This window comes from Eulemur rufifrons, chromosome 8 (genome assembly GCF_041146395.1).
Source record: "Eulemur rufifrons isolate Redbay chromosome 8, OSU_ERuf_1, whole genome shotgun sequence".
Classification (NCBI taxonomy): domain Eukaryota; kingdom Metazoa; phylum Chordata; class Mammalia; order Primates; family Lemuridae; genus Eulemur; species Eulemur rufifrons.
Window position 1 is genome coordinate 110,810,435 of NC_090990.1, and position 16,263 is coordinate 110,826,697.

Genomic DNA, 16,263 nt, shown 5'->3' on the forward strand with positions numbered 1-16,263 from the left:
CTATATTAAACAAAGAAAACATTTTATGTACATTAAAACTGAATAGATGTTTTAATAAGATTGGTATTCTAACATATTAACATAGTTACAGAAAATGATGTTTATAAATTCAGTAATATATATCTTTGAGTACATATTTTTAAAAATTTTTTCAATTATATTCTTTTCATTCAAACAACCTAAACAACAAAACACTTGTTCCAAGACAACAGTCTTAGAAATAAGACTATATAACACTAGAGCAAGAAATAACTTAACTGGAAACACTGAATTTTATCATTTAAAAAAACATGCTAGAAACACCAGGACTTATAGAAAAGTGATTAATTCCAAATCTGCCACACAAAATACAAGATAAGCCTGGAATATTTTGTCTAACAAAAAGAAAGTTATTCTCTTAGTCTATTTAATTGGAGACTATTAGTGTAAAGTCAAAATCCCACTAGCCAAAGGTGGGAAAATTTGAGTTATCAATAATGATAAAAGCTACACTGGATTGAAACATACCTAATTTATTTAAATCTGTGAGTTCACAATGTTATTTAAATTATTTTTTTAAATCCTCACTGGTTACCTCATAATGATGTTATATTCCAGCAGCAATTTTTAAAAATGAATAGGTAGATATATCCTACCTCCTCTCCAAATCTTAAGGGGAATGAGGCTTAATTCCCTAACAGAAGGATTACTCTAGAATAACAATTAAAAAATAAAGGACATTAACACATAAAACAAACATTAAGCTTTTCATCAATTTATTCCTTTGATAAAAAATGGTTTAGCATAGTATATGTTAGATACATGTAGAGGATACAAATATTAATGATATACATATCCTACAAATGTACTTAAATAAAGGTAAGGTGGAAAGTGCTATAAGAGACCACTAGGAGAATCCAGAAAAAGTGATTACTTCCATCCAACACAAATGATTAGGAGTGATTTCCTCAGGGAAATGACACTCAGGCTCAGCTTTGTATGGTTAAGATCTGAACTTGAGGAAATGGTGGATCAAGAGCATTCCAGCTATAGCCATTGTTGCACAGACAACAATTTTCTCTTACAAATCACAACACTATCATGATTTGACCAATTGTTAACAAAAATATGGCTCCAATTAATAATTTTTATTATATTAAAAGAAAAAATTACCTTATGTTTTTCCATAAGTGCTACCATTTCAGCTATTTTATGTTGACATCGTATATCGATTTCTTTCTGTAATTTTACTGCTTCATCAGCTACTACTTTTGCTTTCTCAACCTATCAAAATGTTTAAAATTAATGCACAAAAACAAATTTAACTTCAATGCAAAGAGCATATGTTCTGCTTATATAAAATGCAAAGCCTGAACACCAGGAAACTGTAAAAACCAAGTACAAAAATGTACTACTATTCTGATTTCTTTTAGCATGTTCTATCAAGTGAGATGACAGTATAATACTGTGACAATCACTTAATCCTTTCAAAATAATTGCATATTACTCAATACTCAAATACTTAGAATACAACGATATTTTTTACTTCTATAGAAATTAATGACTGTCCCTAATATAAATTTACTAAACCTTCTTAAAAATCATAAATGAAAAATTAAGATTACTTTTTTCTTAAAATGCTAATAAATACAAAATTTTAGTATAATTCTAAAAACATTTAGTTTTTCCCACCTCTCTCAAAAGATTTTCTTCTGATATCTTTTTGTCCTCAATTTCTTTTTGATAGCTCTCAGTCATTTCATCAAAGTTTTGTTTGGCACTTTCTAGTTCTAATTCTAATTTACTGACCTTTAAGTAAAGAAAATAGCATGAATATTAGTAAAGGCTGTAGATTACTTGAAAATATTCCATATTCATTTTGTGGTTTTGTGAATCTTAAAGGATTACTTATTCATGGAAATTATGGTTGGATCATTTTCCTTATCTTTTTCATATACTGAGATGTGCTTTATTTTTCAAAAAATCTACCTTATCCCCTAAAATACATATTTTGACTTGACAAGTAATATAAAATAAGTAGCTATATATTTATTTTCAATGAATTTCTCGATATTTACATTGGTTAGTTTCAGCTCAGTATGTTTTATTACAATAACTATTCCAGTTGAAGAGAAAACCCATGTGATTCAAATAAAAAAGCATATTCTTAAGGAGATTTTCTATAAAGAAGTAATATCTTCAATTTATATCATATATGTTGTATAAATATTTACTGTAATATAGATATGCCTCAAATATAGCAATTATCAAGAGAGAAGGAGTGCCCTGAATTAACATCCATCCTCCAGATTCACTTTAACCTTAGAGCTAAAGTAGAATTGAGGAGGGGTATATACAGCAGGGATAGGAATTGGGAAGGAAGGGGTGGGTAATTTAACAATGAATCAGGCTGTACTCTGTATCCATGAGTTAACTAACAACTTTAAAATATAATATAGACTATTACCAATATTGATAAAGGCTTTTGAGTATCCCTCTTCATTAGTTTTCCCCTATTGCCACTTCAAATGTGACAAATATTCTTAATTTAATATTATTCTCTTGCTCTTCTTGATAGCTTTATTACATAATTATGTATCCCTAAACAATATTTCAGAGATTCTTTTTGAACTTCATATAAATGTTTTCACAGTACATGTATTGTTCTGTTTTTCTTTTTTCATTCCACAGTATGTTCTAGATATTTATGTGTGTAAATATAGCTCATTCATTTTCACTGTTGAGTACTGTTCTATTATTACAAATATATCCTGGTTTATTTATGTATTCAGTTGTTCACAGACAATTATTTCTGGTTTGGGGTTAATAAATACAATATTTCTGTGAATGTTCTTGTAAACATCTGCTGGTGCAAATATATAGAATTTCTTTATAGTATATACCCAGGATTGGAAATGCTGGGTCACAGTACATGTACCAATTTAAATTCCCAGCAACAGTGTTATGACTTTAGCCTGCTTCACAAGCTCACCAAGAGCTAGCTGATAATGTCAGACAAAACTATTTGAAGTTTTGTCATTTAATTTGCATTTTTCATAAAACTTTATATTTGATGTTGGCACTTTAACTAAGATACCCTACCTGGCTATGGTTTTCTGTCTATTTATGTTGCTTTGGATTTGCTGAGAGCCATAGGCATGCAAGTTTATGTTTTTTATTAAATTTGAGATATTTTTGAGAAATTCCTCAGATAATTTTCTTTTCCTCTAATCTCTCTGTCTCCTGCTCTTCAGGGACTCCAATTACACATTTAAAACCACTTGATATGGGTGTGAAACCTTAAGAATTCTGGAAGAAAATGTAAGGAAGACTCTTTTAGACATCGGCCTAGGTAAAGAATTTATGAAGAAGACTCCCAAAGCAATCACAGCAGCAACAAAAATAAACAAATGGGACCTGATCAAATTAAAAAGCTTCTGCACAGCCAAGGAAACTGTACTTAGAGTGAACAGACAACCTACAGAATGGGAGAAAAATATTTGCTTTCTATACATCCGATAAAAGGGCTGATAACAAGAATCTATATAGAACTTAAGAAAATCAACAAGAAAAAAATCAAACAACCCCATCAATAAATGGGCAAAGGACATGAACAGAAACTTTTCAAAAGAAGACAGAATAATGGCCAGCAAACATAAAAAAGTGCTCAATATCTCTAATCATTAGGGAAATGCAAATCAAAACTACAATGAGAGTAGTAACTCCAGTGAGAATGGCCTTTATCAAAAAGTCTCAAAATAACAAATGTTGGCATGGATGTGGAGAGACTGGAACACTCTTACACTGCTGGTGGGACTGCAAATTAGCACAACCCCTGTGAAAAGTAATTTGGAGATACCTCAAAGAGCTAAAAATAGAAATACCATTTGATCCAGCAATCCCACTACTAGGCATGTATCCAAAGGGAAAAAAGATGTTCTATAATAAAGATATCTACACGCGAATGTTTATAGCAGCATAATTCACAATTGCGAAGATGTGGAAATAACTCAAGTGCCCATCAATACATGAGTGGATTAATAAAATGTGGCATATGTATACCATGGAATACTACTCAACTACAAAAAACAATGGTGATCTAGCACCTCTTATATTATCCTGGATAGAGATTGAGCCCATCCTTGGAAGTGAGGTATCACAAGGATGGAAAAACATGTACCACATGTACTCGCCATCAAATTGGTACTAACTGATCAACACTAAGGTGTCCACATGGTAGTAATGCTCACTGGATGCCAGTCAGGTAGAGGGGGTGGAGGATGGGGGCTAGAGTGGTGCGGTGAGTAAACCCACACCTAATGGAGAGGGGGCACACTGTATGGGGTAAGGACATGCTTGTAGCCCTGGCTTGAGCAAAGCAAATGCATTTCATGTAATCAAAATGTTTTTACCCCCATAATATCCTGAATTAAAAAATAAATAAAACCATAATGAGATATCATCTTAAAATAAATAAATAAATAAAACCACTTCATATTATTCTCCAGGCCACTGAGGTACTATTCCTTTTTTTTTTTTTTTTTTAATCTTCTGTGTTTCTCTAACTAGATCATTTCTACCAATCTAGCCTCAAGTCCACTGACACTTAATTCATTTGTCTTCAATCTACTATTAAGACCATGTGAAGTTTTTTTGTTCGTTTGTTTTTATAGATATTTTACTTTTCAGTTCTAGAACTTCCATTTGTTTCTTTTCATGGTTTCCATTTCTTCACAAGATCCTCCATCTGGTCTTTCATTATGACTATATTTCCCTTTCTGTCTTTGAACATGCTTATAATAACTGTATAAATGACTTTATCCGCTAATTCTAACATTTAAGTTATCTTGGTGTCATCCTTTTTCTTTCTCCCATCTTTTTTTTTAGAAATGTATCTCACCTTGTTGCCCAGGCTGGTCTTGAACTCCTGAGCTCAAGTAATCCTCACACCTCAGACTCCCATGCAGTTGCGGGGAACCTGTGGCTTTAAGGCCACATGTGGCCCTCCAGATCCCCGAGTGCAGTCCCTTAACCGAATCCAAATTTCACAGAACCAATCCCTTTTAATAAACATTTAGTTTGTTACAATAAAGGGATTGGTTCTGTGAAATTTGGATTAAGTCAAGAGGCAGCACTCAAGGATCCAGAAGGCCACACATGGCCCCAAGGCCACAGGTTCCCCATCCCTCTGCGATCAACTTGGTGCTATTTTTTATTGACTGATTTTTATACTATTGATGGAAATCTGAGTTGTCTTCAATTTGGGAATACTACAAATAATGCTGGTAAGAATAATTTTTTACATTTCTCCTGACTCTACCCAGGAGTGCTGAATTATAGGATATATGTATCAGCTACTTCTTTATTATTGTATTTATTTTTTTTATTTCAGAGTATTACAGGGGTACACAAGCGCTTTGGTTACATAAATTGCCTTTGTACCGCCCAAGTCAGAGCTACAAGCATGTCCATCCCCCAGAGAGCATGTACCATATCCATTAGGTGTGAATTTATCCATCCTCTCCTCCCTGCTTTCCACCTGCCTAATACTCTATGAATGTTACTTCTAATATGTGTACATTAGTGTTGATGGACTGGTACCAATTTAATGGTGAGTATATGTGGTGTTTGTTTTTCCATTCTTGTGATACTTCACTTAGAAGAATGGGCTCCAGCTTCATTCGGGATAATACAATAGGTAGTTCACCATTTTTAATGGCAGAGTAGTACTCCATGGTATACATATACCACGTTTTATTAATCCACTCATATACTGATAGGCACTTTGGTTGTTTCTACATCTTTGCAATTGTCAATTGTGCTGCTATAAACATTCAAGTGCAGATGTCTTTTTTACAGAATGTCTTTTTTTCCTTTGAGTAGACACTCAATAGTGGGATTTCTGGATCAATTGGTGGTTCTATTTTTAGTTCTTTGAGGTATCTTCATACTATTTTCCATACAGGTTGCACTGGTTTGCAATCCCACCAGCAGTGTATGAGTGCTCCTATCTCTCCACATCCACATCAACATTTGTTGTTTTGGGACTTTTGATGTTAATAAAAACCATTCTCACTGGAATTAAGTGATATCTCATTGTAGTTTTGATTTGTACTTCTCTGATTAGAGATATTGAGCATTTTTTCATATGTTTGTTGGCCATTAGTCTATCTTCTTTTGAAAAATTTCTGTTCATGTCCTTTGCCCACTTTTTAATGGGGTTGCTTTTATTTTCTTGCTGATCTTCTATATAATGTCAGCAGTTCAGAAGAATTCTGACCTGTCTTAATTTTTAATCACAACATTTGCATATTTTTAATTTCAAATAGCATTAAGGGAAGGTATAAGATTTTTATGTCTCCCCCCAGGAAAGCACATACTCAATACACTGAGAACCACTCCTTTCCATTCAGGATTCAAAAACTATCTATTGAGTACCTACTAAGTATCAGTCATTGTTCAAAGACTTAGGAATAAGATGACAAAATGTAGCTCTGACATCATGAGTTTACATTCTAAGGCTTTAATTTGTTTTCTACAAATGTATAGTTCTCAATACCTGTGTGCAGCAGGATAATCATATATAGAGCTTTTAAAAAATGTAGATTCCAAGGCCCTACCTCAAACCTACTTAATCTCACTTTTCAATATGGGGGGTAAGGAATATGAGCACACATAAAGCATATGCATACACATATATTTTTAAGCTACTCAGGTGATCTAATCCAGCTAAACCACAGGTTAGCACTCTATTACAATTAACAGGATTGATCTTCTCAATCTAAAAAGATAACAATCTTTGAAATTTGTTTAAACAAATGGTATAAAATTTCTAAATTCTCATCTATTTGCTAGTATTTAAAAAAAAAAAAAAACCAAAGATGCCAAATACCTTTATCTCATAAACATTCAGTTGCTTGCTTTCTGCTGTACCTTTTTTTTTCAAGGCCTTATTCTGTTAAAAGTTAAAATAAAGAATTATATTTAGTAACAAAGTGAATCAAACTTACACTGCCACTGACTTAGACCTAAATTACTAATGGAATGGAAAGAATTATTCTCTAAAACTATGGTGAAAATATAAGTTTGATTTCGAGAATATTTATAAACAGTACATACCTCCTGCTGAAGTTCTTCAATATACTTGCTTTTATTTTCAACTTGTTTCTTTAAATTGTTACACTAAAAAATTGTTAGAAATTATAATTATTTTATTCACTATTACAGTCAACATAAGCAATTTCAGATTAAAAAAAGTATTGATAATGATCACTTTGAAAATCATGTTATTAAATTATTCTATTAATATAAAATTAGGTAAATATTACAAATTTTAATAAAGTGAAGTTCTTAACATTTCTTAATCTACTTACAGGACATATGAATTTAACTACTTTAAGTAAAATGTGCCTCTTGGTCAACCCTATACAGAAAGCTGAATCATATTATTAATTAGATTGTGAAAAGCAGAAACCAGTCATAAGAAAAACTATTTGTCTTCTTCCTTATTCATTATTACCCATTTCTCATTTCTGAGATTTCTTTTACTTATTATATTTTGGAAAAGGAATAATATGATACTTCATTCCAATCCCTCTTATTGAAATAGCAGTTAAACCACTTTTTTTTATTTCAGCATATTATGGGGGCACAAAAGTTTAGGTTATGTGTATTGTCCTTGCCCCCACCCCCGAATCAGAGCTGCAAGCATGTCCATCCCTTAGACTAAACCACTTTTTGACATCTCACTTTGCAGCACTATTTCATCCGGGTACACATGCAGTACTGGATTAAGAGATACTAGCCCAAGAAATATTTGGAATACCATAAAAGTACAGATTTCCAAAGGGCCTTAACACATCACAGATATGTATATTGTTTTAATTTCCATCAATGTAGAAAGAAACCTCAATGGAAAAACGTTTAAATCTCCCTCATTAGCACAAAATATTCTTAAATATGTTTCTTGAAACAATCACATGCAGTTATAGTCAGTTAACATTCTGAAACTGAATAATATATTGCACTGCTGTTTAGAAGTAATTTATTTTATCTAAAGTTTTATATGCCCCATGCCCACAATCGTCTTCCTTCAAAAAATTCAAAAGAAAACTAAAGAAAAAAGCTGTAGAAAAGTAAGAAACATTTCACTGATTTTCACACCAATTTGATTGGTATAAACATATTAGCAGTTGAAATTTTTTATATATAATTTTTATTTATTTAAAAAAACATTCGCCAGAAAAGCCACCTAGATCCTCGGAATGACCTTCCTGATAAAAATTTTAAAATAAATGTCTAGAAGGTAAGAAATCTGATTATTTTAAATTATTACTTTAAAGCGATCATAGGTTTCAGGCTAGCACCAAAGCCAGCATTTGCCTTAAGTGTAATATGTTATACCCACCAGATAAGAAAGACATGAGACAAAACTTAGGGCACACTGAAAGTAGGAAATCCAGTAAGACAACCCTGCATTAAGCCAAGAACTTATAGAACTACTTACTTAGAGAAGGAATAAACAAGAAATAAATCTGCCACATGGAAAGGTACAGTAAGAAAACTTGTCTCTCTTTACCTTGGCACTGAGTAAAAAGGAAAAAAATCTTCCCTAAAAATTTGTAACCATGAGGTGGTCTTATATAGGTTCATACTGAATTCATGCTATGTGTATGGTCCAGAAAAACTTCAAATGGAAAATATAATTTAAAATGGTCTCTGGTTAGTAGTGCTCCCAAGAAAATCTTTTTGGGAGGATAACACCTTCGACACAAGTCTCAAAGAAGTCCCACAGACAAAGTTCCAATGAATCATAAAAACTCCAAAAATAAGGATCAATGAGTAAAAGCAAGAAGAAAAAAGAGAGCAGAATCGGATATGAAAAGATTTTAGATACTGGAACTATCAGATACAGAATATAAAATAAATATATTTACTATATTTAAAAGAATTAAAGACTTGAAACTATGAACAAGAAACAGGAGACCATAAAAGACATTGAGCAGATTTTTAAAAGAAAAAATTAGAACTTCTAGCAACAAAAAATTTAATTGAACTTTAAAACTCAATAGACAGGAAAATTAGTTACTTCTTAGCCTCACCAAATAAATCGTGGAAAAATTTAAAGAATATCAGTTTAAAGCATCATCACGTTATTACTTTTCTGGATGAAGCACATGTTGCATGTATTTCTTAGTCCTCCATTCTTCAGGCCATCAAAACCTATTCCCGTCAGAGTTAATGTTGATGCCCATACTTCTCACCTGCTCAGCTTTTCCTAAAAATCCATCTTTAGAATTGGCATTACCATACATTCCAAAAGAAGTGAATATTTATACTAAAATCATAATGATATGAGAGCTACCAACTGTGGATGTTGTTTTGACTGCCCAACTCAACCCAATGATCCCACTCTCCCTTCTTTCTGCATAAGCTAATGAAGATTAAAGTAAGTTCAGTTTTCACCCCTTTTAAATTTAAATAATCTTCACACCTGCAGCTACTTAAGATTATATGGTCTTTATAAAAACAGTTCTTTCCTTTTAAATATTTAAAGACATTTAAAAAATATTTTAGAATTCTTGAAAATATTTTCAACTGCTAAAATTAATATTTAAGCAAAATTCATGTGTACAGAAATGAAGATTTTTATTTACCAGAATTCTCAGGTAGAAGAAAATGATGTGGATTATTAGATGTCAGAATTTCAGAAAGTGAACTACTCTTTCCAGAAGACTGTTTAGGGAAGGTCAAGTTTAGGATAAGTGTGTAGTGAGGTGAAAAGAAGGTACACAGAAGAAAGAAGTGAATTGGGATGGGTAGCCAGGCAATAAAAACACTTCCCTCAAAGAGCAGAAATTTTTCTGCATGTCTGTTGATCATAGCAATGGGAGAGATGTCAATGATGATTTCTAAAAGTATCTTACCACTCTAAGTACCTCCACAATAAATATAAGAGGAGTTTAATGAAACTTTGCTCTTTGAGGCACTATGTATTAATAGAACCCATGAATCGAGAGCCTCTTCAAGGAAACCTGCAATACAAATCCTATTGTAGGTTATCCCTGAAAACTTCCAAAAAAGAATTGAGATTTCTTTGTACAGGACGAAATAAAGGCTGGCCCTAAAGAATCCAGTCACGCATATATTGTTACAAAGTCTCTATTCACAAATATTTTTTGCAATTTGATAGTACCTTGTTTTCTAATATCTTCATTTGTTTATCTTTTTTTAGAACTTCACATTCAATGCTTCGAGCCTAAAAAATATTATTTAATACAGATTGACAATGTTAACAGAATTTCTATTTTCTTCTGCATCTTTTAGAAATGGAATTATAAAACTTAGTCTTGTATTTATACAAAAAAAGTTATCAGTTTTTCCAGTTTATTTCAGTATCCTTTTTTAAAAAGAAATCACTTTTGTATGCAAGGTGATGGATCTGTTAACTAGTTTGATTAATCATTTCATGATTTATATTAATACATGTATCAAACATCACTTTGTACACCAAAAATTATATAATTTTTGTCAATTAAAAAGTCATTTTTGTGATAATGCTTATATGTTAATGTTCATCATTCTTATCTTTGTAATATTTTATCAGCTTTCCAGCTTATCTTGAATTTTCTTTAATTGTCTTATATATAAATGTTTATAATCTTTCAACTATAACTTTAATAAACATGTGTTAATCTGAACTATGCAACAACCCAATGAGATAGAAAGGACAGGTATTATTATCTCCATTTCAGAAAGGAGGAAACTAAGGCTTAGATAGGTAAAGTATGTATAAAATAATAAATGTCTGAACGAAGGCAGTGGATTGGGAAAAAAGAGTGTAATGAAATTCAATGTCAGACAACACATCTGAGAGATATTTGCCACTTGGATTCTTTCTGGGAGACTGTTTCAATAGGTAAGTAGAAATCTAACCATGGAAAGTTGATATATGCTAACAATTTGTCCTGCATTTCATTTTTTTCTTAACTTATCAATGTAATATTTTTTACATTGGCAAAATAAATTATACTTTAAATTCTTAATGGAGGGTTTTGATTTTATATTAAACATCAAATTTATGTTTTTTCCCCATCACGAACAACAGGGTTAGTGCTTTGAAGTAGCCTGTGACACAAATTTTAAAGTAGCGAGTTACATACCACATATTTAGTAGACTAAATTCATAATATGAATGGTAAAATAAATATAACATACATTTTCTTCACTCTTGTCCAATTTACATTTAACTTCATCTCCTTTCTGTTTTAGCTCTTCTCTCACAGATTCTAGTTCCTTCCTAAAAGGAAATGGAAGAGTTGACATTACATTTTCATTTTATTTCCTTTCTGGAATTTATAAAAGGGTTGATTTTTTAGTTGGTTTATTTTTTCATTTTGTTTGGAAATCTTTTATGCATTTGATAATACTTCCACTTCTACATTTAAATTAATTTATACATTTATTTTGAAATTAATTATCTGGATCCTTACAGTCATTTTTCTATTTCAAAAAACCCTAGAAAGAAACACTTAGTTCTTAAGATTTCATTTTAATGTTTTCTTAGTCATAAACTAGTCATTATTCTAAGACACATTCATAATTTTATATAAATAAATTAGGATATAAATACAAGTGATTCTAATGAAGAACTACATGACTGAGATATTTGCATACACACATATCACTGTATATGCATAGACTTTGGAAACCTACACAAGAAACAGTGATACCTCTGGGGAGGGAAAGTGGATATAGCATGAAGATAGAAGGTAAGAAAGATACTTTTCTTTCCCTATGTGCTCCTTTGTCCCTTTTAATCTTGTGCCATGTGCATGTATTGCCCTTTCAAAAATATTTAATTAAAAACCTGTCTTTTGCACATGAAAATAATGGTGGCTTTTCTCTTATGGATACTTGAAACTATTTTTCTAATTGTAGTCTACCTGGTTATCATCAATATGTTTCTTGCTGGATATAACCTATGACCATGGAATAGTGTTCAACTGTGTGGAATAATTGGCCTTGCAAAAACTGAATCCAGGATATTTACTCCCATAAAGGGATTATCCAAATAATTGGAATTCTCTTAAATAAAAAGCAGCTTCTCTCTTAAATGTATCTTCACATTTTATGCCCAAACTATACAGTTGCTTAATTACAGAGATTCAATCTATAAATAACAGCTACTTCTAAAGAAGAAAATGGAGGAAAAAAGACCAAAACAATCATCAGAAGTATAAAAATGATGGCTTTCCAAATCTGGAAAATAGTAACAGCTAACAATTATTAAACACTGACTGTGTGCTAGGCACAATGCTCAACATTTTATTCACATTATTTCCTATAATTTCTCAAACAATCCTGTGAAGAAGATACATTAGCTCTAAAGAAGATCTCATATAATTTAAAATAAAAAGAAGTTTTAAAGACAATATTCTTTAAGCAACTGTAGAAGACCAAAACTGAATACTTCAGACTATATGTACAAATAAGAGTGCCTAAATATTTGGAAATCATCTAAGTTATGAATGGATTTAAAAGAAACTTAAAATATAAAAACAGGTTATTTAGAAAATAAGGAACATGGAAACACTGCATATCAAATGCCATGTCATAAATTCATAGTTGTGTTCAGAAAACTGATGGCTTGAAATGTTGTGTAATTTAAAAAAGAAAGATAAACTAAATATCAATACACAAATTTTTAAAAGAACTAAAGAAAATATTAATATTTGATTTCAGGCACGCAAGAAATTTCTAAGCATAAAAGCAATAGTGTAATAACAAAAGAAAAGATAATCAAATGTGATACAAAATTTAAAACTTCCATATAACAAAAAATTCTCTAAAGTTAAAGGAAAACAACACGTTAGGGAAAATATACATATAAATTAAACAGATAAAAGATTAACACATTTTTTAAAGCTTAAACAAATCAATAAAGAAATAGTAAAAACCTCAAAAGATTAGAGGGCAACAGCTATAAGCAGATAATTTTAAAAAGAAGAAATTCTAATAAGAAAATATAAAAAATTCCAAAGCTTATCCAAAAAATAAAATTTACAAATCATGAGTTATTTATCTTTTAAATTATCAATAATTTCATAATACCTAATATCAATTAAAACATTTTAGAACTAGCATTTTCATATAATGTTGGTTGTATTGCATGGTTTACCACAGACACAACTTAATGGAAACTATTTGACTATCAAGTCATTGAAATCATTATCCTATGACTTAATAAATTCTATTGCTTTAAATTTATCCTACCAAATTCAAAATTTAAAAAGTTTATATATGACAAGATGTTTACTACAGTATTATCTATGATAGTGAAAAACTGGAAAATATAAACATTCAAAAATAAAAATGGTTAAAATAAATAATGTTATATCACTTGATTGGTTTATACATAGGCACTAAAATAGATGATTATCAAAACACCTAGAAATATGAATAATGCTAAAAATAATAAGTAGAAGAGCCACATATAAAATTACATATCTATAATTACAAGCAAGGCCCAAATATATTCTTTAAAATATAGTGGCTATAAACACTCAATATTATAATAGCCAATGTGATTAGAAGTAATTTTTTAAAATTTCTCTTCTAAATTTTCTGAAATATGATTAGTGTACTAAATTAAATAAATGCTAAAGAATTAGAAATTTTATGATGCTTTAAAATTACTTTGTCTAATCTCAGTGTTTCAACACTAATTAGAAAGTAAAGATTATTACAATTTTATTTCTAAGCAGGATTCCAAAACAGTAATTTAAGTCTAATTTTTCACTTTATACAATATTCAACTTAAGTTTAATCTAAATTAACAACAGAAAAGAAATATAAAAATTTTTTTCCAGACAAAAAAGGCCAACTCATTAGTCTTGCCTTAATTGTGTTTCTGCTTCTTCCAGATTTTCTATTTGTTTCAACATCCTCTCTTCTTGCTTTTTTCTATTCTAAAGAAATAATCAATGTTGTTTATATTAATTATTTTGTTTCAACAAAAATAAAATTGAAACTAATATTTAAGACCTTTATCTTTCATCATGAATTTAGTTATATGTAAAACAAAAGAATGAGCTATTTAACTTGGATAGTTCCACACTACTTTTCCAGTGTTACTTTAAATATTTTCCTAACAATCTCTATAAAACAGCTAATACGACAAGTCTTATTTGCTGTTTCCTGGTACTACTTTGAGTCTTGTAGCTTTTGTTCACATTGTTGTGGATTCAAGGAATGTTTTCCACTCACTGTTACCTACTGAACTCATAATTCATCTCTTAAGGCCAAAATCAATCCTATGTTCTCTCTGAATATAGCATTGATTTCTTTTCAACCAAGGCAAAAGTGACCCTGTGAACTCCGATAACACTGTCCCGCTAATAACACGTGACATACTATTTAATGTATTTGTTATTTTTTTCTATGAAGTCATAAGTTCTTAAAAAGAAAGGCTATCTTATTCATCATTGCATACTCCACAGTCTTATATGTCTTAATAAATACTTCTTGGCTAAATATTTTTTTAAATCTTAATGCTTAAAATTGGATTAAAATTTATTAATATCTCTGAGTAGCCTGTATCATCAAAGGGTAGCCTTTCTTGTCCATTATCACCATCTAAGATCAGCATGCATATTTTTCTTCTAAAACAAAGTTTCAGCTCTAAAACAATCAGAATTTTAAAGCTTAAAGGATATTTATTTATTTATTTATTTGTTAATCAGCCTTTTTTTTAATTTCAGCTTATTATGGGGGTACAAAAGTTCAGGTTATATATATTGCCCATGCCCCCCCATCCCCCTGAGTCTGAGCTTCAAGCATGTCTACTCCCCAGACAGTGCACATCGCACTCATCATGTAGGTATACACCCATCCCTTTCCCCCACCCCCCTCCCCTGAGTCAGAACTTCAAGCATGTCCATTTCCCAGACAATGCGCATCACACTAATCATATAGGCACACACCCATCCCCTCCCCCAACTCCCCACCTCTGTCTAATACCCACTTGGTGTTATTCCCAAATGTGCACTTAGGTGATAATCAGGGAAACCAATTTGCTGGTTAGGACATGTGGTGCTTATTTTTCCATTCTTGGGATACTTCGCTTAATAGAATGGGTTCCAACTTTCTCCAGGAGAACAAAAGAGATGCCATATCACCGTTATTTCTTATAGCTGAGTAATACTCCATGGTATATATATACCACATTTTACTAATCCATTCGTGAATTGGTGGGCATTTGGGTTGTTTCCACATCTTTGCAATTGTGAATTGTGCTGCTATAAACATTCGGGTACAGGTGTCTTTGTCATAGAATGACTTTTGTTCTTCTGGGTAGATGCCCAATAATGAGATTGCTGGATCAAATGGTAGGTCTACTTGAATCTGTTTAAGGTATTTCCATATTGCTTTCCACAGGGGTTACACTAGTTTGCAGTCCCACCAGCAGTGTATGAGTGTTCCTGTGTTTCTGCATCCACGCCAACGTACTGTTTTGGGACTTTTTGATAAAGGCCATTCTCACTGGAGTTAAGTGATATCTCATTGTGGTTTTGATTTGCATTTCCTTGGTGATTAGAGATGTTGAACATTTTTTCATATGTTTGTTAGCCATTCTTATATCTTCTTTTGAAAAATTTCTATTCATGTCCTTTGCCCACTTTTTGATAGGGTTGTTCGATTTTTTTCTTGCTGATTTTCCTGAGTTCTAAATAGATTCTTGTTATCAGTCCTTTATCTGATGTGTAGTATGCGAAATTTTTTTCCCATTCTGTAGGTTGTCTGTTTACTCTCGTGACTGTTTCTTTGGCTGTGCAGAAGCTTTTTAATTTAATCAGGTTCCATTCATTTATTTTTGTTGTTGCTGTGATTGCCTTAGGGGTCTTCTTCATAAATTCTTTGCCCAGGCCAATGTCTGTAAGAGTCTTTCCTACATTTTCTTCTAGAATTCTAATAGTTTCACACCTAAGGTTTAACTCTGTTAGCCACCGTGATTTGATTTTTGTGAAAGGTGAAAGCTGTGGGTCCTGTTTCAGTCTTCTACATGTGGCTATCCAGTTTTCCCAGCACCATTTATTGAATAGGGATTCTTGTCCCCACAGTATGTTTTTGTCTGCTTTGTCAAAGATTAGATGGCTATATGAGGATCGTTTTATATTTGGATTTTCTGTTCTGTTCCACTGGTCTGTGTCCCTGCACTTGTGCCAATTACCAAGCAGTTTTAAGAACCACAGCCTTGTAGTATAGTTTGAAGTCTGGCAAATT

The 16,263-nt window shown here is 31.4% G+C and overlaps 1 protein-coding gene across 4 annotated transcripts in view; it reads right to left on the reverse strand.

The window, feature by feature from the left end:
- SYCP1 (synaptonemal complex protein 1) overlaps nt 1–16,263 on the reverse strand; it is a 101,620-nt gene that overhangs the window by 34,884 nt on the left and 50,473 nt on the right. For all 4 annotated transcript variants that reach the window (XR_011234522.1, XR_011234521.1, XM_069478938.1 and 1 more), the window contains 6 exons: nt 13,879–13,949; nt 11,197–11,278; nt 7,099–7,161; nt 6,872–6,934; nt 1,672–1,788; nt 1,153–1,263 (listed from right to left, as the gene is read on the reverse strand). Coding sequence is in view for 2 of the 4 variants with exons in the window: in XM_069478938.1 (XP_069335039.1) it covers nt 1,153–1,263; nt 1,672–1,788; nt 6,872–6,934; nt 7,099–7,161; nt 11,197–11,278; nt 13,879–13,949 (507 nt within the window). In the remaining 2 variants the exon portion in view is untranslated. The remainder of the gene's footprint in view (nt 1–1,152; nt 1,264–1,671; nt 1,789–6,871; nt 6,935–7,098; nt 7,162–11,196; nt 11,279–13,878; nt 13,950–16,263) is intronic.